The sequence below is a fragment of the Miniopterus schreibersii genome (assembly GCF_964146895.1).
Source record: "Miniopterus schreibersii genome assembly, chromosome: 6".
NCBI lineage: Eukaryota > Metazoa > Chordata > Mammalia > Chiroptera > Miniopteridae > Miniopterus > Miniopterus schreibersii.
This window is the reverse complement of record NC_138107.1, coordinates 1902459-1930450: the sequence shown is the minus strand read 5'-3', so window position 1 is coordinate 1930450 and position 27992 is coordinate 1902459. Positions and strand designations below refer to the sequence as shown.

The 27992-nt window shown below is 58.8% G+C and overlaps 1 protein-coding gene across 2 annotated transcripts; it reads left to right on the top strand.

The window, feature by feature from the left end:
• Nucleotides 1–970: 970 nt before the first annotated feature.
• Nucleotides 971–27992, top strand: GABBR1 (gamma-aminobutyric acid type B receptor subunit 1). Of its 2 annotated transcripts, XM_081140739.1 has the most exons (23): nucleotides 971–1208; nucleotides 1557–1644; nucleotides 2831–3034; nucleotides 3873–4058; nucleotides 5364–5384; nucleotides 7039–7199; nucleotides 10259–10393; nucleotides 10695–10865; nucleotides 11951–12052; nucleotides 12449–12514; nucleotides 12946–13137; nucleotides 18540–18782; nucleotides 19369–19432; nucleotides 20579–20656; nucleotides 21922–22072; nucleotides 22461–22593; nucleotides 23714–23830; nucleotides 24389–24496; nucleotides 24675–24768; nucleotides 25622–25749; nucleotides 26320–26448; nucleotides 26638–26781; nucleotides 27315–27992. In XM_081140739.1, exons 2-23 carry the CDS (start codon nucleotides 1557–1559, stop codon nucleotides 27486–27488), a joined length of 2889 nt encoding a protein of 962 aa, XP_080996865.1. In that variant the 5' UTR covers nucleotides 971–1208; the 3' UTR covers nucleotides 27489–27992. The 2 variants fall into 2 exon arrangements, with proteins under 2 accessions (XP_080996865.1, XP_080996866.1); XM_081140740.1 differs by lacking the exons at nucleotides 971–1208; nucleotides 1557–1644; nucleotides 2831–3034; nucleotides 3873–4058 and adding an exon at nucleotides 5231–5280.

Below are 27992 nucleotides of genomic sequence, written 5' to 3'. Positions count from 1 at the left end.
CACAGACACACACACACAGACACACACAGACACACACAGACACACACAGGCGCACACACACACAGACACACACACAGACACACACAGACACACACACACAGACACACACAGACACACACACAGACACACACAGACACACACACACAGACACACACAGACACACACAGACACACACACACAGACACACACAGACACACACAGGCGCACACACACACAGACACACACAGACACACACACACAGACACACACAGACACACACACAGACACACACACACACACACACACACACGCGCGCGCGCGCCCCTTCCCCCGCCGAGCAGCCAGGAGCCTCGAGCCGTCGGAGGCCTGCACGCCCCGGTTTCCAGAGCGCGGGCTCCTCCTCCGGCAGGGAGCACTGAGGCCAGGCCCAGCCCGACTGCAGCAGATACCACGGGCTCCTGCCCACTTCTTGGAGGCTCTTTTGTCTTCGCCTTTTACTTACTTATATTTAGCCTCCTACTACGGGACGTCGTCCCCCCGCAGCGGGCGGGCGGCGGTGCCCGCAGCCGGGCCCCCGCGGCCGCTCTGGTCCGCGGCTCGCGCGTCCCCACCCGGCCCCCGCGGCGCTCGCGCGGCTCGGCCCCGGGCTCCCGGGCCTCCCCTCCGCCGGCCGACCCCGGGCCCGCCGAGCTCTCTCGCGCGTCCCCCCGCCCCCACCCGGACCCAGAGCCTCCTTCCCGGGTGCAGCCGCCGCCCGTCACCTGCACCCCAGGCCCCCCCGCGCCGGCTCCGGCGCCCCCACCCCGGCGCCCGCGGCCCGGGCGCAGCGCGCGCACCCGCGTCCCCTCCGCGCGCCCGCGCCCCCCGCGCAGTGGGCGGTCCGAGGCGGGGCCGGGTCCCGCCGATTCCCCGCTTGGGCGGTGGGAGGGGCCCTCCCCCGTCTCCCCGCTCTTCCCCGCCCCGTCTTCTCCCGCACCCTCCTTCCTCCCTCCGCCCCGGAGCTTCCCCGGGTCCCCGGCGCCGCCTCCTTCGCTCCCGGCTCCCCGCTCCCGCGGCCGCCGCCGCCCCGGGGAAGGAAAGACGGGGGTGCGGTCGGGGGAGGGAGAGCGGAGGCCGAGACCCCGGCTGGGAAGGAGCCCGGCCTCGAGGCCGGAGGGTCGGGAGGAGGGGAGGGCAGAGGAGCGAGGCGGGCGCGGCGAGGAGCGGCGGGGCCGGGGCCGGAGGCGGAGGTAGGAGCGGGCCCCGAGCAGCGCTGCGCCGGCGCGGGGAGGCCGGGCGCGGGGCCGGGGGCGCGGGGCCGGGGCGGCCGGCGGGAGCGGGGAGCGGGGCCTGCGTGCCGCGGGGCCGGGGAGAGCGGGAGAGGCGGAGTCCCGGGAGGGCGCGGGCCGGGGCGGCCGGCGGAGGGTGGGGACGGGCTTTCCCTCCTCCTCTCCCGCACCCGCCCGAGCTCCGCCCCCGCCTCCCTCGCCGCGCTCCCGTGGTCCGGGAGCGGAGCCGGGTGGGAGCCTAGGCGGCCGCGGCGGCGAGGCCCGGCCTCCTCCGGGCGCGGGCGGGTCCTCACGGCCGCCTCCCCCCAGATGCTGCTGCTGCTGCTGCTGCGGGTGCCGCTCCTCCTCGGCGCTCCCGGCGCGGGCGGGGCGCGGGCCCCCAACGCCACCTCGGAAGGTGCCCCTTCTCTGGCGACCTCGGCGCCCTTCCGCCCACTCCAGCTGCCCCGGCCCGCCCTGCCCCGCGGCCCGTCCGCTGCCCACCGAGCACGCCGCCCGCCCGCCTCTCCACCACCCAGGCCCCCTTCCCGCGACCCAGGCCCCCTTCCCGCGACCCTAGGTCCCCTTCCCGCCACCCAGGCCCCCTTCCCGCCACCCAGGCCCCCTTCCCGCGACCCAGGCCCCCTTCCCGCCACCCAGGCCCCCTTCCCGCCACCCAGGCCCCCTTCCCGCCACCCAGGCCCCCTTCCCGCGACCCAGGCCCCCTTCCCGCCACCCAGGCCCCCTTCCCGCCACCCAGGCCCCTTTCCCGCCACCTAGGCCCCCTTCCCGCGACCCTAGGCCCCCTTCCCGCCACCCAGGCCCCTTTCCCGCCACCTAGGCCCCCTTCCCGCGACCCTAGGCCCCCTTCCCGCGACCCTAGGCCCCCTTCCCGCCACCTAGGCCCCCTTCCCGCGACCCTAGGCCCCCTTCCCGCCACCTAGGCCCCCTTCCCGCGACCCTAGGCCCCCTTCCCGCCACCTAGGCCCCCTTCCCGCCACCTAGGCCCCCTTCCCGCGACCCTAGGCCCCCTTCCCGCCACCTAGGCCCCCTTCCCGCCACCTAGGCTCCCTTCGCGCGACCCTAGGCCCCCTTCCCGCCACCTAGGCCCCCTTCCCGCCACCTAGGCCCCCTTCCCGCGACCCTGCGCTATGTCCCCGACGCCACCCGTCCCTCCGCAGCGCCGCGCCAGCCCCGCCCCGCCCTTGGTTCTGCGTTTCTCCCAGGTGGCCCCGTAGGACCCCGGCTCGTCTCGTCCTAGTTCAACTCTCGTGCCCTCCCTTGGCCCTTCTCACCCAGCCCACGGGCCCGTCGCAGCGCTACCATCTCTCAATTCTTTGTCTCCTTCCCCCAGCCAGCACCCCGCCCCGCCGACTTGTGGGCTCGTTTCCCTGGGCGAGTTTGTGCGGCGAGTTCTCGGAGCACAGCGGGACTCTGAGCGCAGTTCCGTCCCGTGCCCCACCTCAGGGCCCTGCCCAACACCCCCTCCCTCCCCTCGGTCCCCGAGGGCCCGCGGGCCACGCCCCAGCCCCCGGGCCGGGGCTGCAGGCTTTGTCTTTTCCGTCCCCCACCTTCCTTTCTACTCCTTGGGGCTCTCCCCTCAGGTTGCCAGATCATACACCCGCCCTGGGAAGGGGGCATCCGGTACCGGGGCCTGACTCGGGACCAGGTGAAGGCCATCAGCTTCCTGCCCGTGGACTACGAGATTGAGTATGTGTGCCGCGGGGAGCGCGAGGTGGTGGGGCCCAAGGTCCGCAAGTGCCTGGCCAACGGCTCCTGGACAGACATGGACACACCCAGCCGCTGCGGTGAGTAGCCCCCCGGCGCCCCCTCTCCGGGACCGTTCCTCTTCCCGCCTCGACCCCGCGTCCCCGTCCGCAGGTCGGCACTCCCGACGCGGCGCCGCTGACCCAGCCTTCGGGGCCGCCCCACCCGGCCGCTGCCCACTGACGGCGTCGCCTGGCCATTCACTTGCCGGCCATTCTCTTCGAGGGTGGTCAGCCGCACATGTGCAAACACGTTCTAAAATGATTTCGTCAGCTTTCCGAATACCTCTGTCTCATGCAGAGACCGCATGCCCAAGAACCAGTGCAGTTTAACGTGAATACAAACCGCCCAGAACGAGAAAGGAAGGCTAATGGGGTGTGCGTCTCCTCACGGCACCCCCCCCAGACCGGAGCCGCCCACTGGGGACCCCGTTTTACGTGCTTATAGCTCCATCTTGGGTTCCTACATGGCATTGCCTTTCCCTTCTTTTTCCTGTGGGATTGTGTGGATGCTTGAGGGCTGAGGGAGGGCCAATCCTTTTTTTATTTTTTTTTATATTTTTTAATCCTCACCAGAGGATATTTTTTCCACTGCTTTTCAGAGAGAGTGGAAGGGAGAGAGAAACACTGGTGTGAGAGAGACACATCAACTGGTTGCCTCCTGCTTGGGATCGAGCCTGCAATCGAGGTGCATGCCTGTGACTAGAATCAAACCTGGGACCCTTCAGCTCCCGGAGCAATGTTCTAACCACAGAGCCAAACTGGCCAGGGCAGGCCAATCCCCCTTCACGGGGTTTCCTGCACTGTAGGATGTTCCTGGGCCCAAACCCAAAGCCGAGCCTCCTCCAGTCTGCCTTTCTATTTTCCGGTCTCTTCACAGTCCGAATCTGCTCCAAGTCCTATTTGATGCTGGAAAATGGGAAGGTGTTCCTGACGGGTGGGGACCTCCCAGCCCTGGATGGAGCCCGAGTGGATTTTCGGTGTGACCCTGACTTCCATCTGGTGGGGGGCTCCCGGAGCATCTGTAGTCAGGGCCAGTGGAGCAGCCCTAAGCCCCACTGCCAGGGTGAGGGAACAGCTGCCTGCACGCAGCTAATGAGTGTGGGGATGGGCTGGGGGTGGATGGTGGGAAGGATGGGTGCTATACAAGACAGTGGCTTTGGGGAAGCAGAGGTGAAAGCCCAACTCCTTCCTCCATCCATCTGCCTCGAGCTTGCTCCTGCAGTCTGCATTCCCGTTTCCACTTTACCTGTGTTGGGTTAGGGCTTCCTTTCTTTACCTTTCTCTTTCTATATCTCTCCCTGCTCCCAGGTCTTGGGTCTCACATTTTCTCTTTTTCCATTATGAATTTCACCCTCCATCACCCTTCTTAAGGTTTAAATACTCCAATTTCCCCTAGCCTCAGTCCCTTTTTCTAAACTTAGAACTTTCTATGCATAAACCTCTTCTAGAATAGATCCCTCTCCATTCATTGTATAACTGAATTATTGTACACTCAGAAATAAATCATGTCATACTTAGAAAAGTTGATAAGCTTGAAAACATCTGGGATGGAAAATTATCAGGATAAAAGGCTTAAAGCTGGGGACAGAGCTGTCAGAGTATTAAGGACTACCCAGGGACAGGGGAGGCAGGCCTCTTCTATCCCTCCCAGACACCGCTATCATTCCCCAAGGGAATCGGTCCTGTGCCCAGCACCTTTTCTGCCTTCTTGTGCTTGGGCATCCATGTTTTCCTTCTGCAGCCTTGTCTCCTGGGATGCAGGCATACCTTTCGCTTCTTCTACCCTTGTTGACTCTTTCAGGATCTTCAGATTCTCACTTAATTATTCTGTTTGTAGTTTATCATTCCATTCTTGGAATTAGAAATCCCATCCAGGGCTGGATGGACATGAAGTGAATGAAATTTAAGCGTCAGGATTCCTCACTTACACAGGCCTCTTGTGCTCTGATAAGGTCGGGGGCTCTAGTAATGTGTTCACATGGTCAGAGGTTTTTTTGTAAAAGTTGCCTAAGAGATATTTTGACAGCAGTAGCTTAAAACCAATTGTATTTGTAATTGTTTTCTCTAAAAGAGAGACCCGCGCATTTTATGCTATTTGGGCTCCACAAACCAGGATCTGCCCACGTCTTAGCTGTAGGCATTTCTGTCTCAAATTCTGTCGTCCTATGAAAAATAAAAGAAGAAACCCACCCAGTCCTGACCCGCAGTCCGCCTCGCTCTTGTCCCCAGGCACCCTCCCCGCCGAGAGGCAGGCCTCTGCTCCCCGCGGTCTTCGGCGAGGACAGGTGTGGGGGGGGGCTGGGGCTGCGGCCGGGGAAGCGGGGCGCCCGCGGTAACTCTTCTCTGATCCCGTCTCTCCTGCTGCCAGTGACCCGAGCGCCGCACTCAGGTGAGGAGAAGCGGGGTGGCGGCCGCAGTGCCCGCCCTGCCCCGGGCGCGGGCGCCCTCCCGCCCTGCCCCGCGCCCCGTCTGCCTTTCCCCCTGCCTGGTCCCCGCCTGGGGCCCCCGCCTCCCTGCTTGGCTGCTCTGCGCTCGGCGCCGCCGCCTCCCCACTGCGCTCCGGCCGCCGGGTCTGGGGGACCCAGAGCTGCCCCTCTCCCCGGGCGCGCCCCCGGCCCCCAGAGAACCTTCCCCTGCCCGCCCGGTCCTAGGGTGTCACCCGGGACTACGGAGGCCCCTCCTGCCCTTCTCACAGCCCAGCTTCGGCGCCTCCAGGACCCGACATCGACCCTCCCAGCCTCGGCCCCGCCTCCCCCCGCCTCCCGGCCCGCCGCCCCCCCTCCCGCTCTAGTCCCGCACTCCCTTGCCGCCCAACCCCTTTCCAAAACCTCCCCCTTCCCCAGCCCTCCCCCTCCCCAGCCCTCCCCCAGCCCTCCCCCAGCCCTTCCCCAGCCCTTCCCCTCCCCCAGCCCTCCCCCTCCCCAGCCCTCCCCCAGCCCTCCCCCAGCCCTCCCCCAGCCCTCCCCCTCCCCCAGCCCTTCCCCTCCCCAGCCCTCCCCCAGCCCTCCCCCTCCCCAGCTCTCCCCCAGCCCTCCCCCAGCCCTCCCCCAGCCCTCCCCCAGCTCTCCCCCTCCCCAGCTCTCCCCCAGCCCTCCCCCAGCTCTCCCCAGCCCTCCCCCTCCCCAGCCCTCCCCCAGCCCTCCCCCAGCCCTCCCCCAGCCCTCCCCCAGCCCTCCCCCTCCCCAGCTCTCCCCCAGCTCTCCCCCAGCCCTCCCCCAGCTCTCCCCCAGCCCTCCCCCTCCCCAGCTCTCCCCCAGCTCTCCCCCAGCCCTCCCCCAGCCCTCCCCCAGCTCTCCCCAGCCCTCCCCCCACCTTCTGTTCACTCCCCCTTGGAGCCGACCTGGCCCAGCCCCTTTCCTTCCCCTTCTCCATCCCTCTCCCCGCATGGCTGCCGGCCGAGCTCCCTCCCGCGTCCCGCCCCCCGCCCCTCCGCTCCTCCCGCTCCTCCCGCTCCTCCCGCTCCTCCCGCTCCTCCCGCTCCTCCCGCTCCTCCCCCTTCTGCCCCTCCCCCAACGCCCCTTCCTCCGCCCCTTCCCTGGTCTCGGTCTCCCCTCCCCTCCGGCCTGGATCCCACAGTCGCGCTCGCCTCCCTCCTCGCCCCCTCCCCCTCGCGCCTCCGTGACGTCAGAGCCCCCTCCCCGCCGCGCTCCCTCCGCCCCTCGGTCGGCGGTCAGTCGGCGGGGAGAGTCGGCGGGGAGAGTCGGCGCGGGCGGAGGCGCGGGCGGAGGCGGGAGCTGGGCCGCGGGGCCGCGGGGCGCCCGTCTCTCCTGCTTCCCCAGGCCCTAGGCCCTCAGCCCGGCAGAACCGGGGATGGGGGCGCCTGCGCGACACCCCCTCCGCGGCCCTCCCCAGGACAAGTGTCCCCCCTGAGCCCCCCTCCCCAAGCGGCTGCCCCCCCGCCATGGCTCCGGGGGCCCCCTCTCCCCGGGTGGGGTGGCCCCTGCCGCTCCTGGTGGCGATGGCGGCGGCGCGGGTGGTGTGGGCCTCCCACTCCCCCCATCTCCCGCGGCCTCACCCGCGGGTCCCCCCGCACCCCTCCTCAGAACGGCGCGCAGTGTACATCGGGGCGCTGTTTCCCATGAGCGGGGGCTGGCCGGGGGGCCAGGCCTGCCAGCCGGCGGTGGAGATGGCGCTGGAGGACGTGAACCGCCGCAGGGACATCCTGCCGGACTACGAGCTGAAGCTCATCCACCACGACAGCAAGGTAGCGGGGCGCGGGCGCGGGCGCGGGGCGGCCCGTGGGAGTCACTCCTGGGATCGCGGGACGGCCCCTCCGGGGCGACGCGGGAGGAGGGCGGCGGTGCCGGAGCGCGGGGAGAGCCGCGCGCGGGCTGGGGTCAGGAGGGCGTGCGTCGCGTCCCAGAGCAGACCCCGCTGCGCTGCGCTGCGCTGCGCTGCGCTGCGGCCGGCCCGCGGGCGTGCTGGGGTGGGGCGCCAGCCGACCCCATCCTCGGGGCGTCGCCTGCCCTGGGATGGGTCGAGGGACGGGGGACGCCAGAGGTGGGGGCAGGGTGGGGTTTACATCGACGGGGTGAGGAGGGGAGTCTGGGCATCAGCTTGGCGCTGGAAGGAGTAAGCACCGAAAGAGGAGCATTTGGAGGGACAAGAGTTTGTTTATCACAAACACTGAAGGGTACCTTGAGCCCACCTGACTCCCACCCCGCGGCCCCGCCCGGGGGGACTCCTGGCGGTGCGCCCCGTGGCACCCGTGGTTGGAGAAGGCTCGTTACTGGTGAGGACGGGCGGAGACGCTGGGGAAATGAATCGGATTCGAGGCCCGCGTGGGAGCCCCCGTGGCGTGGGGATGGGGAGGGAGGGCACAGGCGGCAGAAAGGGCCTGGGAGGGGTGACTGGGGAGGGGCAAGGAGGAGGGCTGGGCACGGAGATCCTGGCCGTCCTGTGGAACTTGGGTCTCGGGTTTATCTTCCTTACAGCATCCTGGCCTCCAAGATGTGAGAAGGGAAATGGAATGTAGGGTTAGAGAGGTGGGGGGGGAGAAAATTTGGGTCCAGGTGTAGGGAATGTCCTATAAGATTCCTTTTCCTCTCCTATCCCCTACTTGAATAATTGGGAGTATGGGGAAGGGCATGGCTCAGGGAGGAAAGAAATATGGGACCTCACATTTATCTTCTCTGACCTGTGGGCAGTGACTTAAGGGATTCGGGAGTGAAGTCCAGAGGGGAGGACTTGGTGACCTCACCCCTTCTTTAGAACAGTAATCTACACCTGGAAATAGGTGTGTGAGGGAGGAGGGGCAGACGTGGGAAGAAGAAAGCCCAAGGACTGTTGGAAACTTGGAGAGGGAACTTCAGGCCCCTACGGACACTTTCACAGTGATTCTCCAACTTTGGTGTACATGAGAATCACCGCAGGACTTTGTTAAATACACAGATCCCAGCTCCTTGGTTAGGGATGAGTCCCAAGGATCTGCATTTTACCAACATAAAAATCCTGCCCTTCTGGGTGCCTGTGCTGCCCAGCCCGTCGTGAGAGGGAAGAGCAACAGGCCGCAGAAGAGGCAGGGTGGGAAGGAGGGTCAGCTGGTGGAAAGGTCCAGCTTAGGAGAGCAGGAGAAGGGATAGGCTATGGGAGGCGGGAGTATTGGGAGCCAAAGGGAGGGATGGGTGCAGGCTTTATGATAGCGGATCACAGGAAGCTCAGACTCATCCACCTGGCAGGTGAGTCCTGGAGGTGTTGGGGAGCAGATGGGGGACCTGAGAAAAGGGAGATGGAGGAGACAACAGCAGAGGCTGCAAGGGGGCGATGGAAAGGCAGGCGGACTGGAATGTGTCGCTTCCTGCCCGCAAGTCCGGTTCGGAGGGAGAGCAGAGGAGGGGGAGAGGAACAGAGGTGTGCTGGGGAGGGGGGGAGTGCAGTGCTGGAAGTCTGCAGAGTGCTTTGGGTGTGGAAGGGGACCGGGTGCTGGAAGAGGCAGGGAGGGACGCGGACACAAAGGAAGACGTTGGGCAGCGTACATTGCCCTCTGTGTGTATCTTACATGTCGTGTGCCCTCCTTGTTCCTAACCACCTTTTCCTCAGACAAGAAAGCGAGGGGCACTGAGGGACCCTGGGGGAAGCTCAGGATCTGGAGTAACAGATGCTGGGAGAGGGCAGGCAAGTGGGACCTGAGAACCAAAAGATGCCCAAGTGGGAGGAATGGAGAACCTTCAAAACAGCTGTTATGCAGACAGTGAAGACTGCCCTTGGCAGTGGGGGCGGGTGGGCTCTCAGACTCTGCCCCCCCTCCCGACTCCCGCCCTCAGGTTCCCAACCGAGTCCCAAATGTCAGGCCTCAGTGGGAAGTAAGCAGGCTTTAGGGGGCCTTCTTTATTTCCTTGCAACTTGCCCCCCCATCTCACCTCCCCTGCCCCCTGTGCCTCCTGCCTGTGTCCCCTCTGGCCTGCCTCCCCACTGGCCTCCATTTCTTCTCCACTTCCTCTGAGGCTTCAGCAGCTTTTGAAATGCCATCTTTCAGCAGGAGGGCAGCAGGCGGTGGGAGACCCGTGGCTTGCCCTCCCACCTCCCCTTCTCCCAGCATTCCTTTCCTTCCCAGCTTCCTGCATTGTTTACTTTCCCACTTCCATGCCTCTCAGGCACCCCAAAAAGTATCTGGTCTCCTGAGAGTCATTCTATTTATTCTCCTCAGTTCTCTCACCCTTGTCTCTTCCCCCACGTCTACCCCTGAGTGTGTGTCTTTTTCTAATGGGCTCATCAAATGTCAGGGCCCAGCAGGAGGGATGGATGCTGAGCCGGATGCCCTGGTGGACTTGTTCTGTTCTCTTGTTTACCACTAGCCCTGTAAAGAGAAGAGGGAGGGCAAAATGAAAGGTGGGGAGAGGGAGTTTGCAGAGGTGAGGGAGGAGTGTTCGTGAGCTGGCGCTGAGGCTGTCTGGGGACTTCGTGAGAGTTTATTCATATTCTTGCAGACTCTTCTACACACAGATGTTTGGAACATAGAAACAGTAAGAAGAAGCAGGAGTGATAGAGGGCAGGGGCCGGGACAGGAGTGTCGGGATGAGCTGCGCGGAGGGGAGGGCTACACGCATCGGTACTGACGGTGGAGGTGGAGGAGAGGGCACGGGTGAGGAGGAGGAGGCCGAGAAGACAGGAGAGATTCCAGGAGGGGGAAGAACGTGGCAGTCGTCACAAAAGAGTTTCAGCAGAGGGGTGGGTAGTTGGGGGAAGTAACTAGGTTTTTGGGGAAAGCTAGAGTAGGAGTTGCAAGGATGGGAGGAGCCCCTCTAGGAGAGCCTGTCCCCCCAGTGTGACCCGGGCCAGGCCACCAAGTACCTGTACGAGCTGCTCTACAACGACCCCATCAAGATAATCGTCATGCCCGGCTGCAGCTCCGTCTCCACGCTGGTCGCTGAGGCTGCCAGGATGTGGAACCTCATTGTGGTAAGTGGGGTTTGGGGGTCAGGAGGCAGGCCGTTCTCTTTTGGTGTATTTAAGAGGATAGCTTCCAAGATTCAGAGCCTTTTGCCTACCCGAACCCATGGGCCTAGCCCTGCCGCAGTCCCCAGGAGGAACTGGGGTTGGATCAGGGAAGGAGCGTCCTGACTGTGAGACTCTGTGGCCTTTGAGAATTGCTCTCCTAGGGCAGGAGTAGAGATGCTTGGAGAGAGCAGGCAGGCTTGGGGCACCCTTGGCAGCGGCCCCTGTGGAGTCACGCCTGTGCTGCTTCATCGGTCTCTCCTAGCTCTCCTACGGCTCCAGCTCACCAGCCCTGTCAAACCGACAGCGCTTCCCCACCTTCTTCCGAACTCACCCGTCAGCCACGCTGCACAATCCAACCCGGGTGAAACTTTTTCAAAAGTGGGGTTGGAAGAAGATCGCCACCATCCAGCAGACCACTGAAGTCTTCACATCGGTGAGAAAGGGCTGGGTAAACGGGTGTCCCCTCCAGCTCCAGGCAGAGAGGTGACATGGGATTTATTCTGGGGAGAGACGTGGATTCTTTATCACAAGAGAACACGTTCCCAGCGGGTTATGTGCATGCTTTTTCTATGCCAGAGGAATGCATAAGTTGACTTTCCGAGATCTCCACTTTTTGGTTTTAGGGCTCCCCCCTCTTTGATGCTTTGTTCCCCGGACAGATAGCCCCAAATGACCCAGTTCTATTAAAGTAGGTTCACTCCAATGTTGGGACAGAGTAAGGGAGAGAATTTGGATAGGAACCCAGGGAGGTAGCAGGTTCTAGAGCCACTCAAGGGGGTGGTGTGTGTATGAATGGGAACTGGGTGGCGCTATGGAGATGGGCACAGGCACAGAGGGAGGAGAGAGGGAGAGGAAGATGGACACAGAGAGGTACAGAGGGAAGGAAAGGGGGAGGGAGTTGACGGGCAGAAAGGTAAGTGTGTGGACATGGGTCAGGCAGCCAGCTCGGAGAGGAGAGCCATGGAGAGAAGAGCCCTGTGGACAAGCAAGGCCAGGTGGAAGGGGGAGGGGGAGAGCTGGAGGAAGGGAGCCCGACCGCTTCCTCCCTGTGCCCTACCCTTTGAATCCTCTGTGTACTCTTGCACTCAGTGCTCCTGAGTCCTCCCCCCACTTTTTCTTAGTGATACAGGACATTCTACCCTGGTCCTTCTGTCTTCTGCTCACTTGCCTCTTGAGGTTGACATCATCTGTATATACCAGGCCCTGCCTCGTCTTTCCCTGGTGCCTCTGTTTCCTCCCCCACCCCCCACCATGTTTGCTGTCAGTGATCAGAGGGCTTGAGTGGAGTGACTTGTCTGGACACATGCTCAGGAGGTCTCCCCATGCACCTCCTCACTTGGAAGCCACACCCTGAGACTCCAGGTGCCTGCCTTTGACCACTCCCCACCCTGTGACAGAGGGTGTTGAAGGAAGGAGTTTCACGCCACTGTTCCTTTGTTGAGTGTGCAACCCCAGGTCAGATCTCTGGTCCTTACCCGTTGTGTGCCCCATGTTTCTCCATTCTCATTCCCACTACAGACTCTGGATGATCTGGAGGAACGCGTGAAGGAGGCTGGCATTGAGATTACTTTCCGCCAGAGTTTCTTCTCAGACCCAGCTGTGCCCGTGAAGAACCTGAAGGTGGGATGTCAGAAGTGGCAGGGGGGACAGTGGTGGGCTGGAGAGAAGAGCCAGGTGGGGGAAGGTTGGTTTTGTTGTTTTTAAGTTGAGATGTAATTGACATACAGCACTGTGTAAGCGTAGGGTGCACAACATGTTGATTTGATACACATAGATTGCCCCATGAGTGCCACCCTAGCTTTAGCCAACACCTCCATCACGGTCACATAATTCCCATTCTGTAGCATCTCCTGGGGAAGCTTATCTCCACCTTCCAGTTGACGTTTATCCACTACCTATTGAACAGAACTGTGCACCAGGCCCTTCAGGACAGGCAATCAGAGCTGTAAGAGCATTTGCCTTAGCCCCTCCCGTGTCAGATGTAGCTCAGGAGCTGTTTCTCTCTCCACTCTGCAGCGCCAGGATGCCCGAATCATCGTGGGACTTTTCTATGAGACTGAAGCCCGAAAAGTGTTTTGTGAGGTGGATTTGGAATCTGAAGAGGGAGGGCACTAGGCGGGCTCTTTGCCTTGGGTGTCTCCTGGGATCTCCTCTCCTCATCTCCCCTGAAGTCTATGGGAGATGATCTGAGGTGGTGATCAATATGATGTCCCTTTCTGTTGGCTCTGACTCCATCTCTTGGCTTCTCACACACATGGCACTTTCTCCAGATCTTATTTTTCTGCCACTTTGTGTTTCTGGAGGAGCCTGTGGATCCCATCTTTTCTTACTGGCTGCAAGAGGCCACTTGAAAATAGAAGCTGGGGAGGGATTTAGGAGGAGGAGTGGAGCCTTCCCTACTACCCACCCCAAGACCTGTAGATGTCTCTTTTCATTTCTCTGATTCCCCAGAGACCATGTGAGATAAGACCAAAAAAATGAAACACAGACCCAGCCCCCTCCTCTGCACCCAGGTGTACAAGGAGCGACTCTTCGGTAAGAAGTATGTCTGGTTCCTCATCGGGTGGTATGCTGATAACTGGTTCAAGACCTATGACCCGTCCATCAACTGCACAGTGGATGAGATGACCGAAGCAGTGGAGGGTCACATCACCACTGAGATTGTCATGCTGAACCCCGCCAACACCCGCAGCATTTCCAACATGGTGAGAGTGTGGGGACTTAGAAGCTGGCACCTGGGCAGGTGGGGAGGGCTGAGGGAGCCTCGGCGGGGAGGGGAGCAGGTATGGACTTTGGAGGTACAGGGGGGCAAGGGGGCCTGTGCCCACGATGTTTACATCGTGTTTCCTATGGATTCCACTTCTGCTCTGACTTCCTTGGTCAGGAAAGAGAGGCAATGGGAGTGGCCTGGTGAGTGGAAGAGCTGTTACCATGGAAATGAGTAGTTAGCAAGAAGTGAAATGAGGGAGAGGTGTTAATGATGTGATAGATGCTGTATGCCACCACACCTTTGCAGGAGCGCTGTCCTGGGCAGGGATGCATTTTATTTTGTTGGTGACTTCAGAGATTTTTTCTGGTTGGTGCTCAGTCAGCAGTTCTGGCACGGGTGAGGCGTGTGAGGGAAAGAGGCACTACATCTTAAGGAATACAGAATCTGCGATGAGCTGGGTAGGGCTACCTGTGTGTCTGCTAATTGTGCCCAGGGCACCCCAGGTCTGGAATACTTACTCTGGACAGAGGCTACGGGTGAGTTAATGGTTATAAAGCCCCCAAAATATCTAATTAAAACAAAGTTGTGGTAATAATTGCTTTTGTATAGCAAACCAGCAACTTGGATACGTAAGTTCAGTGATCCTCACAGCAATACTCTGGTGTAGAGTTTTCATTTCCATTTTATAGGCCAGGAAATGGAGACTCAGAGAGGTTAGGTGACTTAGTTGTTCCAGGTCACATAACCCCTGAGTGGTCAGGCTGGCATTGAGTCCTAGTTGACTCTAACTCCAAACCACTGTGCCCCCATCACCTTCCAGGGAAACTGTGAAGTCTGACGAAAAAGTTTCTACTTTTATTGGCTAATACTGTTTTTGAGCAAGAGAGAAAGAAGATTTTGGAAACTTCCTTGGGCAGTGGATTGTGATGGAAGGGCCAGTTGCCATGTGGACTCTGATTATGGACACTGTCCTGGGACATTCTGAGGGACTCTGTGTGTAAGGTTCTGGTTGAAAAATACCCTGGAAAAATTCTGGAAGGTCACTTGATGGGTGAGTGATCCCGTAGAACCTGGGGAAGTGAAGGAGCTGGTGACTGACATCAAAAAGGCTTGTTGGTGCCCTGAGCCCAGGACCTTCCAGTTGTGGCTTCTGCCTCCTAACAGGAGCTGGAGGAGCACCCAACAGGAAGCAGGGATGTGGTTATGGGTAGGGAGGGACTTCTGGGCTTTGGAGCAGAATGAATTGGATGGAGGTCGTCTTCTGTCTCTTGGTCTCTAGAGAAAGATGGTCTCATGCCTGCCTTCAGGCTCATAGGGCTTCTGGTGACACCAGGCCTGCTTGTAGCCTAAATGCCAGGGGGAGAGCCAAGATTTTCCAGAGAGTAGAAGCAGCCTTAACTACTAACTAGGGAAGAAATTATAGGTGAATTAGACAGGACCGTGAGAGGTGGGTCAGAAGCAAGGGTTGGTCCCAGGGGCCTAGAGCCATGGTGATTTAGAAAAGCAGCAGAGTCTGTGGCCTTGCATTTAGATGAATAGTCCTGAAGTGTGAGCTCCCAACAGACCACCTGGCAAGGTAGTTCATGTGCGGTTGCTGGCCTCTTCCCTGGAAGTCCTGATTTGGGAGATCTGGGGTAGGCCGGGGATTTACTTTCTGACAGGTTCCCTGGGATGCTGATGCTTCTGTTTGGGGCCTATATTCTGAGGGCAGTTGGTTAGAGCAGTGCTTTTCAACCAGAGGTTGTAATACCTAGGGACGGTTTTGGTTGTCACAGCTGCTGTCTGGTAGGTAAGCCACGGATGCTTCCAAGTCATCCTACAGTGTACCAGACAGCCCCCTCCAACGAAGAATCATCCTGCTCCAAAGGTCAGTGGTGCAGACACTGAGCCCTGGCCTGTGTTTCTCAGTGGTTAGAGTGTCAGCCCACCCATCAAAGGGTCACTGGTTCGATTCCCAGTCAAGGGCATGTACCTGGGTTGCAGGCTCTATCTCCCAGAAGGCAACCAATTGATGTGCTTCTCTCACATCGATGTTTCTCTCTCTCTCCTGTCTCTCTCTCCCCTTCCACTATCTGAAAATCAGTGGGAAACGTATCCTCACTTCTCAGGTGAGGATTAAAAAAAAAAATAGTGCAGACATTGGGAAACCCTGATTTAGGGAAACAGTCTTCAGGAGCCAATGGATTAGAGTGGTTCTGGAGAAAGATTATAGCTCTGGGCTAGAGGGGCAGGTTGGCGGTGGGGGTAAGGTTGTGAGTGAAAGGAGTAAACTCTGATTGGGATAGAGGTCCCATAGATGTGGGGACAATACAAAATAAAAACCTACCTCAGTATACACATTTTAGATCACATCCATTCCCACATATAGAAACAGCCAGACAGGGCTGTTAAAAAATTAGTATCATAAATTTGCACTTGGTTACTTGACCAATTTCTATGGATTATGGAATTTTGTTCTGTTTTCCTTAAGCTACCTAGTAACATTTCCATTTGAAAATTGGCAGCCATATCTTTGCTGACCCAAAAAGGAGAGATGTTTCTGGCAACTGTGGGTATGTGGGGGTCAGTGGTGCCAGCAGTGGCCGAGCATGTTGGTGGTGTGACCTGGAGCCAGCACAGTGGGAGGGTTCGGGCTGGAGTGCATCGTGCAGGGCGGCTGCGTCCCTGCCTATTTGGGTGATTTTCTGATGCAGTGTTTACTTTGAACTGCAGATTGCATGGACCTGGAGGCTGAAGGACTACTTAGAGAGCCCCAGCCTGCCCTGGCCGAGCAGCTCAGTTCATTAGAGCCTTGTCCGGATACAGCAAGGTTGCAGCTTCGATATCTGGTCAGAGCACATACAAGAAGCAACAAATGACTGCATAAATGAGTGAAACAACAGAACAGTCTCTCTCTCTCTCTCTAAAAAATCAATTAAGAAATTATTAAAAAAAAAAAAAAAGCCTCAGCCTAACTGCTGTCTGCTGACAGGTGCTCTTGGAGAGAGACGGCAGCTCACGGAGGCAGCGTAGGGCCTTCGGGTGTCTGGGATGTGATGCCAGCCGCCTGGTTATGAGTCCTGCCGTGCACTAGCAGTACAGCTTCGGGCAAGTTGAGCTCTCCTGTGCCTCAGTTTCCTTATTTCTAAAATGGGCCATAAACCTCATTGGATTATTTAAGGATTAAGTAAGTTGATACACGTACCTTAGAAAAGTGCCTAGTACAATGTATGGACATTGTAAATGTTAGCTACTGTTATTACTGTTAACTTTGTTCTTTGTAGGGAGATCTGATAGTAGTGACACATTTCAACAAAAGAATTAAGGACCTTGGTGATTTGAAGGCATCTGAGGTGACTAAGGATTCAGTCTCCAGTCTCCATTGGTACTGTGAAGTGCTGTGGAGAGAGGGGATTGAGCTTTCAGTCTTAGATAGTTTTAATTTGAGCTCATTGGTCGTGTAGTTACAGATGCTTTAGAGACAGTTGGGGACACAGGGCTTGAAACACTGAGCTGGATTCCAGATCGGAGGGATGGTGGCAAAGATGAAGTGGAGAGCCTGGGAAATCACAAAGCTGTGAATTGACCAAGATGTAATTTGTTTTATGCCCAGCATTATATATATGTGTTATTTTGCTCCTACAATAACTCTTCAAGGTAGTGTTATTCCCATTTTAAAGGTGAATAACCAACCAGTGAGACTTGCTAACTTGTTTGAGATTACATAGCAGGTGTGTGGATTAGTTAGAATTGGAATCCATCTATAGTTATTCATCCAATGGACATTTATTTATTTTTTGTTAATTCTCACCCAAGGATATTTTTTCCATTGATTTTTAGAGAGGGGGGAAGGGAGAGAGGGAGTGGTGTTGGGAGAAACATCAATGTGAGAGAGATACATCGATCGGTTTCCTCCTGCAACCCAGGTACATGCCCTTGACTGGGAATCAAACCCTAGGCTCTTTGGTGCACAGGCCAACACTCTAACCACGGAGCCACAGTGGCTACGGCTCATCCAATGGACATTTAAAAAATATTTTTTAAAGCAGCTTAAGTTCACAGCAAAATTGAGCGGCAGGTGCAGAGATTTTCCATATGCCCCTGTCCCCACACATGTATAGATTCCCTCACTATCAACATTCCCCAGAGTGGTTGCAGTTGATGAACCTCCATTGACACATCGTGTTCACCCAAAGTCCATAGTTTACATGAGGGCTCACTCTTGGAGTTATACACTCTGTGTGTGTGTGTCCATTATAGTATCACACAGTATTTTTATTGCCCTAATCCAATGGACATTCATTGTGGCCTGGCACAGTGCTGGGTTCTAAGGATGAAGGGCGAAACAGAACCTGATCCTGTCCTCAAGGGCAAGAGAGACAGGCCTGTCTGTCTTCAAAGCCCAGGCTATCTCCACTGAACGCACTGCCTGTCCTTTGCATTTTCTACTCCTTTGTGTCTCCAGAAACCTGAATAGAAAGAAAAGTGAGCAGGACATGGGGAATTAAGACTTGTATTCATTCATTTATTCATTAGAGTGTATATATGTTAATATATTTCAAATCTAAATGGAGTGTGTAGTGCCCTTGTCTTACTTGTGCTTTGCCGCGAGGGGGCCACTGAGCCTTGCCAGGGGTGGTTTCTGGGAGGTAAGGAAGGGCATGTGTGATTTTCTCTATTATGTAGAAGACATTTCCAAACACTTAAAGCAATTGGCCTATGATCATGTAGCTAAGCTGGGAGACTGCAGGTTTAGAAAGTCAGGTCTCTGGACTCTTTTCCTGACAGTTAAGGGAGCTGTCATTCTGTGATTTAGCTTTCTTGGAAAAAGGAGATTGAGGGCTGGGAGGGTGTGGATGGGGAATCGAATGATAGACTAATACTGGTAGGGTTATGTGTGCAGAACTCAGTCTTCTGGAAATCATCTGGGAGTCGGTGAACTGAAAGCACTAAGGATGGTGAGAAGCCAGCACACTAAGGAAAAGTCTTCCTGTCTGAGAATAGAGTGAGGAAGGTGTGGTGCCTCCCCAGGCCCCAGGTCTTTCCAAGTAGGAGGAGCTGTTTGTCCTGCGTCAGCCCTGTTGGGTCTGAAGATGAGAGCACAACCATTCTCTTGCTCTTCTCTATCTCTCCTTTCTAACTTTCACCGCCCATCGTGCGAAGCATGTGTTCATTCAGCTTCTCTGTCTGCAGATCTGAGCTAGCAGCTGTGCACATGAAGACCGCTGGTCCCAGCGACTCCCTGCCCTAGTCTAGTAGCTTCTGATGTAAGACAGACACTTGGGTATTCTGAACGGTTTTGAGTGCACGTGCTCAACCTGACAACATGAACTTATACCATCTATTCAAGCCAGGGTGTTGGAACCAGAATCAGATGCCACCCCATCCTGTCCCACACTGCAATCCTTTCCTCCCCAGACATCCCAGGAGTTTGTGGAAAAACTGACCAAGCGACTGAAACGACACCCCGAGGAGACAGGTGGTTTCCAGGAGGCGCCGCTGGCTTACGATGCCATCTGGGCCTTGGCCCTGGCCCTAAACAAGACGTCCGGAGCGGGTGGCCGTTCAGGGGTGCGCCTGGAGGACTTCAACTACAACAACCAGACCATCACTGACCAGATCTACCGGGCAATGAACTCCTCATCCTTTGAGGGCGTCTCTGTGAGTTCCAGTGACCTGCACAGGCCGCTGTCATCCCGCTGAGGGACCCGCCTCCTGGAGACACACGTTCCTTCTCAGCTGCCTCCCTGCAGTGATCAGCCTCAGACCAAGCAGTAGGGACCCCAGACCAGTAAAACCTACCAGGAATTGGAAGGGGAAACAGCCTATTCCATTGCTTTCAGCCCCCCCCACCCCATTTCTTCTCAGTCCAGATATTATGAGTCAGATAAGAATCACAGGGCTTTGAAAAAAACAGATCATCTCCTTTGTCCTTTTGAAGTGGGAAACTCAGCATCCCAGGGATTCAGTGACTGGTTCAGGCCACACAGCAGAAGCCAGGCCTCCTGGCTCTGTCGGGAATTCTTGCATTCAAATCTCGTGGGTGAAGCTTCTTAAAAGAGTGTTTCTGAAATCTAGGGTGTGGGTATCTGGGGCATGTTATGTCCTATATGCAGGCAAAAGCCACAAATAGAATTCATTCCAAAGCTCAATTAACATCAAAAACCTAAGGATTCAGAGTCCCGATGCTCTCTTTCACTCTTGCTTTTATCTCACCTGCCTTCCCGTGGCTGTTCCTCTCCCTCAGGGCCATGTGGTGTTTGATGCCAGCGGCTCTCGGATGGCGTGGACACTGATTGAGCAGCTCCAGGGTGAGCACAGGGCATGAGGGGCGGGGTGGTAGAGGCCCAGCTGGCCTGGCCTGGGGTACCAGGAGACATCACAAAACACAAGACGGCCTTGGTTCCCCTCCACCTCCCCCCTTCTCTTTTAACTGTTCATCGAGCTTTTAACTCATAATGATAAGAGTAATAATAATGAAAACAGCTTGTGGGGGGGGCTTTCTTTGAGTTGCAGTGGTTGCGTTGTTTCTGTCTTGGCTGCTGTGCTGGTTTCAGAAATTTCCCATTGGTGGCTTGGGTTGAGGGGTTAATGACCTGTCACTGGCATACCCAGGGACTCAAGGAAAGCTGAATCTAGGAAACCTGCTATTTTTAAAGGGAACTTACAGAATTTTCTTGCTATATAAGTAAGCATTCTTAATTTTTTTGGAGTATGTAAAGTTTGGCTTTTCTGGGTTGCATTTTCTTATAACTCAGCACACTTACATATTTGCAAAACTTCTATGAGTTAATGTCTCAGCCCTAACCCCTCTCAGCCTCCTACAGCGTGGCCAAGACAGCCGTCTCCTGGATCCCTGTGAACAGTGTCTTTCTCTCCTCCTCCCTTCTCCCCCGTCCTCTCAGATTTTCTTTGTATCTAGGACAAGAGGAAATGGACTTTGGCCATGGCGAAGGGGAATGAATTGGCTTTTGATGGAAAAGCTAGGGTACCCGGGACAGTTCTAGAACATGACTCTTTGGAGCTACTGAATTTCACTTTGTGGCTCTTTAAGAGGCAGGGTGCAGCTTAGCTAAGGAATTAGAACCCAAGCCAACTAGCATAGGAGGAATTTATAAAGTTAGAATGAAAGCCACTGGGAAGTGATTCGGTGATTCTGTCTATCATGAGGGACAGTAAACCAGTGTGTGAAGCTTTGACGCTGGAATCCTTGAGCAGCATCTTGCTGAGAGGCCGGGCTGTGGAGCGAGTGCTGGCTTCACACACATAAGACTGGTTTGTGGCACCCACGTTATACTGCTTCAGATTGCTCATCCTGCCAAGTCTCTTGCAGGGGCTTAGGGTGCCAGGGAATCGGGCACAAGCAGAGGAGGCTGCTTCAGGGAAGTAGAGTTGAGGATGCCCAGAACCAGCTCCTCGCCCCCCCCATGGTCACACCTTCTATTTCATCTGCCCAGGTGGCAGCTACAAGAAGATCGGCTACTATGACAGCACCAAGGATGATCTTTCCTGGTGGAAAACAGATAAGTGGATTGGTAAGTGGGTCCTTTGTGTATTTTCTTTCAACCCCCCTGAACAGTCACAGAAAAGGGTCATGCATTTGAAGGAAGGTGGGTGGTAGGTGCCATTAGGTTGAAATGCTCCAGGGAGATGGACCAGGGGCCGTGGGTAAGAGAAAGGGAATAGTCTCCAAGGTATGGGCAGAGGAGACTGGTATATCGGGAGAGGGAGTAGGCAGTTGGTGGCGTGCATTGTTAAAAATAGTCACTGGGGACTGGAGGCAGGGTAGGCAGGGGCAGAAAACAGAAACTCTGTTTGGGTCTCCCAGATGCTTGTGCCTTGATATGTCAGGCCTAGACTTGCCTCTTTGCCAAGAAAACAGTTGCTTAAACTATAGGAGAGGATGGAAGCTATCTTCTGCTAAAGCGTGTGTTTAAAGAGGGAAAGTAAGCAGTGTTCATTGTGTGCTTGGTGGCCTAAAATAATGGGAAAGATGCTAAAGGTGGGCAAAAAGGAAGGTCCTCCTGGTGAAATAAAGTCTGGGCATCTTAAGGTTGGAGGGAGGCTCAGCCCGGAGACCCCTGCCTTCCCTGCCCAGCTGGAGTCCAGGAGCTCCCACCACTGCTGGGTTCTGAAATGCTCTATGACTTGAATTTAGGGCAGTGTTCTGGGCCGCTATAAATGCTGCATGGCCTAAATTACACCTTTCCCCAAGCTAAGCAAATTGAAATTAGCCCCCCCACCCTCCCATGAACTCTGACAAATTTAAGCTTCCTCAGTGATACTTGGAAAACACCTTTGGGAATATCACCCTGCCAGGGTTAAAAATCACAGATTAGTTTGTTTCTTCTTTTCCTAAAGTTAGGAGGCCAGACTAGATGCTTGGAGGCTCTTCAGCTTTATGATTCTGAGATTATAAAGCTTCTTTTTTTGGTTTTGATTTGAGTTATAAGAAACCTCATAATTTCCTCAGCTATCCCCAACTTTCCCTCCCATTTTCCTTTCCTGTAAGAAAGGCAAACAAAAAACAACCAACCAAAAAAGACTACAGCTTTGGTGATGCACCTCAGCCTTTGTTGGCCTCTAGACAGGACATCTACCCATTTTCTGAGCACATGCGTCATTGCTCTTAGGAGCCCTGCACCTGCTGCTGACCTGGGTGCTTAGAGCCTCCTGTTCTCACAGCCAAAGGCATGAGTGTCCACCAGCAGCTCTGTCCATTGCCTCCCCTGTCCCACCTTCATTCCCTCATACCCCTTAGTTTTTCTTTCCCTTTCTCCCCACTCTCCCTGTGCCATAGGTGGGTCTCCCCCTGCTGACCAGACCCTGGTTATCAAGACGTTCCGCTTCCTGTCACAGAAACTCTTTATCTCCGTCTCAGTTCTCTCCAGCCTGGGCATTGTCCTAGCTGTTGTCTGTCTGTCCTTTAACATCTACAACGCCCACGTCCGGTAAGTGTATCTCCCGACGCTTTTCTTGTCCTGTCTGCCTCTCCAAGATAGCGATCCTTGAAGGGAGTGAGAGCCAACCTGTGTGACTCTGAGGCCCTGTATCATCGAGGTTTCACTCTGATCTCCTGCTCTCTTGATCACTGGGGACGAGAAGGGGAGCCAGGAGAACGCCCACCCCTGCTTGGAAGCAGCTAACTGCAGCCCAGGCAGCCTTTGGGATCTGGGCAGCGCGTGGGGCCCGTGCTGGGAGGCCCTGGGCGGCCCCAGCGCGGCCAGTCGGCCCGCTCTCTCTCTCAGCTCCAGCCAGGCTGTGTCCTGTGCCTTTGGAGAGCCGAGCCTCCCTTCAGAGGGTGATCGCTCTCCTCTCCCCGCTCTGCCCCTGCCCTAGTTATATCCAGAACTCACAGCCCAACCTGAACAACCTGACGGCGGTGGGCTGCTCGCTGGCGCTGGCGGCCGTCTTCCCCCTTGGGCTGGACGGCTACCACATCGGGAGAAACCAGTTCCCCTTCGTCTGCCAGGTGAGGGGTGTGGGCGGCACCCCTGGGAATGTGTCTGGCCCACCCGTCAGGGGCACCGTCCGTGCCCATTGGTCCCTGCCTGCCTTCCCAGCGGCGGGGCTCTGGCCCCCGTCGGCGCCGTCCCTCTTTCCGCACCTGCCGGCTTCCATCCCCGGGCTGGCGGCGAGCTCACTGCAGACGCCAAGGCTGCGGGGCTGCGGGGCTGCGGGGCTGCGGGCGCTGGGACAGGAGCGCGGGGGCTGCGGGGCTGCGGGGCTGCGGGCGCTGAGATAGGAGCGCGGGGGCTGCGGGGCTGCCAGGCGCTGGGACAGGAGCGCGGGGGCTGCGGGGGCTGCGGGGCTGCCAGGCGCTGGGACAGGAGCGCGGGGGCTGCGGGGCTGCGGGGCTGCCGGGCGCTGGGACAGGAGCGCGGGGCTGGCGGTGGCCTGGGGCCTGGGCGCAGGAGCTGGGCGTCCCGTGGAGCCTCAGTTGGGGTTGGGACCTGACCGCGGGACGGCAGTTGCTCCGGGAGGGGCCGGGACTTCGGTGCGTGGAAGCCCGGCGTGCGGGAGGCAGGTTTCAGCGGCAGTGTTTGCGGGGTTGAGTCCCGCTGGGAGGAAGCCCCTGCCGCTCCCGCCCACCCCGCTCCCTCCCGCGCCTCTGCCCAGTGCCCGGCTCGCCCGGTGTCTGCGTGGGGCGTTCGCGCCTCGGGGGCGTGGGGTGGCCTGTTTGCGGGGAGACCAGGGGGGCAGCTGTGGTGCGGTGAGAGGAGCCAGAACCGGGCGGACGGGCCAGGAGCACGGGCAGAGTGGGGCGGGCCGCAGAGAGGGGCGGCGTTTGAATGTGGAAGGGTGCGGGGCCCTGTCAGCTGGAGAAACGGGGTGGGGCGCGAGCCGGGCCGGGCTGGACCTCGGGCTGGGGCTGAGCCTGGGCGGGGGCCCTGCACGCCCTCAGGTGTCCAGGCTGCAACCTGCGGACACTGGGGGCGTCAGAAACGACGGTCATTAAACCCGGGGGCTTTGGCCAGATCGCCCGCGGCGCCCTTCCCTGAGGCTCTCCGGCTCCGCCCGCTGCAGGCTGCCCCTGCCCTGTGGGCGTCTGCCCCCCCGCCCCCCGTCCGCTCACGCCCCCCCCTTTCTAGGCCCGGCTCTGGCTCCTGGGTCTGGGCTTTAGTCTGGGCTATGGCTCCATGTTCACCAAGATCTGGTGGGTGCACACGGTCTTCACCAAGAAGGAGGAGAAGAAGGAGTGGAGGAAGGTGAGCCGCCGCCGGCCCCGGCCCCGGCCCCGGCCCCCGCCCCCGCCCCCGGCCCCGGCCCCCGGCCCCGGCCCCCGCCCCCGCCCCCGGCCCCGGCCCCCGGCCCCGGCCCCCGGCCCCGGCCCCGGCCCCGGCCCCCGGCCCCCGGCCCCCGCCCCGGCCCCCGGCCCCCGGCCCCCGGCCCCCCCCCGGCCCACGGCCCCCGCCCCCGGCCCCCGCCCCCGGCCCCCGGCCCCCCCGGCCCCCCCGGCCCCCGCCCCCGGCCCCCCCGGCCCCCGGCCCCCGGCCCCCGCCCCCGGCCCCCGGCCCCCGGCCCCCGCCCCCGGCCCCCGCCCCCGGCCCCCGGCCCCCCCCGCCCCCGCCCCCGGCCCCCCCCCGCCCCCGGCCCCCGCCCCCGGCCCCCCCCCCGGCCCCCGGCCCCCCCCCGGCCCCGGCCCCCGGCCCCCCCCCGGCCCCGGCCCCCGGCCCCCGGCCCCCCCCCGGCCCCCGCCCCCGGCCCCCCCCCCCCCGCCTCTCGCCCTCCCGCCCGCCCCCGCCGACCCTGCGGCCTGTGCGCAGACCCTGGAGCCCTGGAAGCTGTACGCCACGGTGGGCCTGCTGGTGGCCATGGACGTGCTCACCCTCGCCGTCTGGCAGACCGTGGACCCCTTGCACAGGACCGTCGAGGTACCGCGGGGTGGCCTCCTCCCCCACGGAGCCCTCGGGCCTGCGGGCCCTGAAGGGGGCGAGGCTCCTGGGGCGCTGGGGCGGGGGCAGAGTGGGGTTTGGCCTCAGCACTGAGGGTCTCGTGGGACAGAGAGTGGGGAGTCTCCACCCAGCACGAGCGGGGCCTTGTCTCCCTCAGACTTTCGCGAAGGAGGAGCCGAAGGAGGACATCGACGTGTCCATCCTGCCGCAGCTGGAGCACTGCAGCTCCCTGAAGATGAACACGTGGCTGGGTGCGCGGCGGCCCGTCGAGGGAGAGGCCTGGAGGGGGGCGGAGGCCTGGGTCCACCAGCTGCCTGAGCTCCCTGTCACGGGACTAATTTTCTGAGAGTGCTGCCCCTGGTCTTCTTTTATAGCTTCGTTGAGGATTTGAGTGGGGAGCTCCAGGTCTGTTTTTTTTCCTTTAATCCTCCCCTGAGGATATTTTTTCCATCACTTTTCAGAGAGAGTGGAGAGAGAGGGAGAGAGACATCCATGTGAGACAGACACATGGGCTGGTGGCCCCCCAGCCGAGGCCGGGGATCGAGCCTGTAACCGAGGTGCATGCCCTTGTCTGGGCTCAGACCCAGGACCCTTCTGTTTGCAGGCCAGCACTCTAACCACTGAGCCACACCAGCCAGGGCGACAGTTGGTCTTTTGCTGTGAGGAGCATAGGGCCTGAAGAAGGGATAAGGCAGAACTTGTAATCAGCTGAGGGAGGCACCAGTGGGGCTGGGCTCATTCTCATCTCAGACCTGACACCATCTGTGTCTAGACAACCCCCTAGAGTCAGGCTGGGGCTGCAAGGACGTGGGTTTAGGTCCCTTCTCGCCTCTTAAAATCACTCTGATCCATAACCACAAATGGCAAACCCACCCAGTCTGGGGTGAGACACTGCATGGCCAGGCCCAGGCGGAGTGGTGAGGTGGGGCTAGTCGAGTTGGGGGGACACTGGGGGCAGTGGGCAGGAAGGGTGCTGGGGAGGAAGCTCCCTTTCCACTGGGGAGCTATAAGAAAGATCAGCTGTGAGTGACAGTCCTAGAGAGGAGGGGAGTGCATGGGCACGTGGAGGCCTGGTTGCCCAGGTGACCCTTGCTGCTCTTGCAGGCATTTTCTATGGTTACAAGGGGCTGCTGCTGTTGCTGGGTATCTTTCTTGCTTATGAGACCAAGAGCGTGTCCACTGAGAAGATCAATGACCACCGGGCTGTGGGCATGGCCATCTACAATGTGGCGGTGAGCTCCCTGGGCTCCTGGCATTGACCCAGGGGCTGACCGCAGCCCCTAGACGGCGGCCTGGGAAGGACTGGGCCCTGGAGCTCAGATCAATTGGGTAGACGTCTCACAGTGTTTTAGTGCCTTGGATTTGTAAAGTACCTCACAGTTTCTAAAGGACACACAGACACTACCTTAGACACCTTCACACGACCACACAGTGCGGCAGGTGTTGGCGTCCCTGCCATGTAAACGAGGCAGGAGGAAAAGGCGCCGCTGCGTGTCTGGCCCCCCGGGTGGAATCGACGAGTCGAGGCTTCCTGCCAGGTGTGCCCAGGGGTGACTCTCAGGACTCCGGGTGTGTGTCTAGAGCTCATGGCACCCGGCCTTGCGGGACGGTCAGCTAAGCTGGGGACTGCTTTGGGACAGCTTATTGGCGATTCTTCTCCAGCTAGAGTTGAGGAGGATCCAAGTTTGGATCCTTCTAAACTGGAAAGTTCACCAGGAACCTGACCTCACAGACTCTTGGGGAAGAAAAGCCGGGACCCTGTCTGAGCCTGCGGGTCTGAGGTGCCCAAACACTCTGCCCAGGTGCTGTGCCTCATCACTGCGCCCGTCACCATGATCCTGTCCAGCCAGCAGGACGCGGCCTTCGCCTTCGCCTCGCTCGCCATCGTCTTCTCCTCCTACATCACGCTGGTTGTGCTGTTTGTGCCCAAGGTGAGCTTTGGTGTTCTCCCCCTCCCCACCCTCCTCCCCGGCACTGCGCCCTGCCCTGCCTCTGCCACCCTTGTTTGGGGCCAGTCTTGTGCTTCTTCTTTGAATTCCTTCCAGTTCCATCCCACCATCAGCCAGTCTCTAACACAGTCTTTGCTTGGCCCTCTGATGCCTCAAACATCTGTCCCCCAGATGCGCCGGCTGATCACCCGCGGGGAATGGCAGTCAGAGGCTCAGGACACCATGAAGACAGGGTCCTCGACCAACAACCATGAGGAGGAGAAGTCCCGGCTGCTGGAGAAGGAGAACCGGGAGCTGGAGAGAATCGTTGCCGAGGTGGGCAGATGGGCAGATGCTGAGGTGGGCAGGCGCTGTGCCGGGGAACCTGCCAGGGAGTGAGCGCAGGAGGCTGGGAAGGGGAAGGCGAAAGGGTTGATGAAGGAGGGTTCCTAGCCAGGCCACATCCCGTGTTGGCCTCACCAGGAGGGAAGGGGTCCGTGGGGCAGCTGTGAGCCCCAAGCAGCGAAGTTGAACACAGCCTCCAGTAAAGGGGACGGCAGGTGCCCACGTGTCCCCTGGGCCCCAGGCTGTGCAGTGACAGGGCAGAGCATGCTCACCTGGGTTGACACGAATCTGTATGAGTTATTGGAAGCTGTGTGCCCTGACCTTTCGCCCTTCCTCATTTTCTCTTCCCTGATTTTTCCCTTCCACGGTGCCCCCATGATGGTCTTTTGGCTTACCTTGTTCTTTCCGTATTCCTCATTTTAACTTCTTTTGTCCACCTATCCCTGTTTCCCTGTCCCCCCTTCCCTCTTACACCCTTCATGACTCCCCCTTTCCCACTCTCCCAACTGTTTTTCTTCCTCTAGAAAGAGGAGCGAGTCTCTGAACTGCGCCTTCAGCTCCAGTCTCGGCAGCAGCTCCGCTCACGGCGCCCCCCTCCCACCCCCCCAGACCCCTCTGGGGGCCTACCTAGGGGCCCCCCTGAGCTCCCTGACCGACTTAGTTGTGATGGGAGTCGAGTCCATTTGCTTTACAAGTGAGGGGTGTGTTGGGAGGACATGCCGGCAGGGGGAGGGAGTGGGCAAGACGGGAGAACGTGCTGCAGCCCCAGGCCCTGTAGGGCAGCCCCTCTGCGCTCCTGGGTCTCTGGTCTCGCTGCTCCGGGGACCAGACCCTGCTCTCTCTCTCTCTTCATATGATTCTGTGTTATTCCTTCATAATCTGGTCGGCACCTCCCTGCAGCTGCTCACTCACCGGCTCCTCAGCAGCCTTACTACACACACCTCTCCCTTCTCCCTTCTCCCAAAATTGCTCCCTTGGGTGTTGTATTTTTCTGGGGCAATTGAAGGAGAGGAAATGTGGGCAGGTTTGGGAACTGCTCCCAATGCATAGCTGGTGAGAATCCTGACCAAACGCAGGCACCCCTGACTGTGGACATGGATAGGTGGGCCTTTGGGGCAGGAGGTGGTGTCCCTCTCATGGGGAGGTGTCTTTTGGGGAAGGATCTCCCTGAATCTCAATAAACCAGTGAACAGTGTGACTTA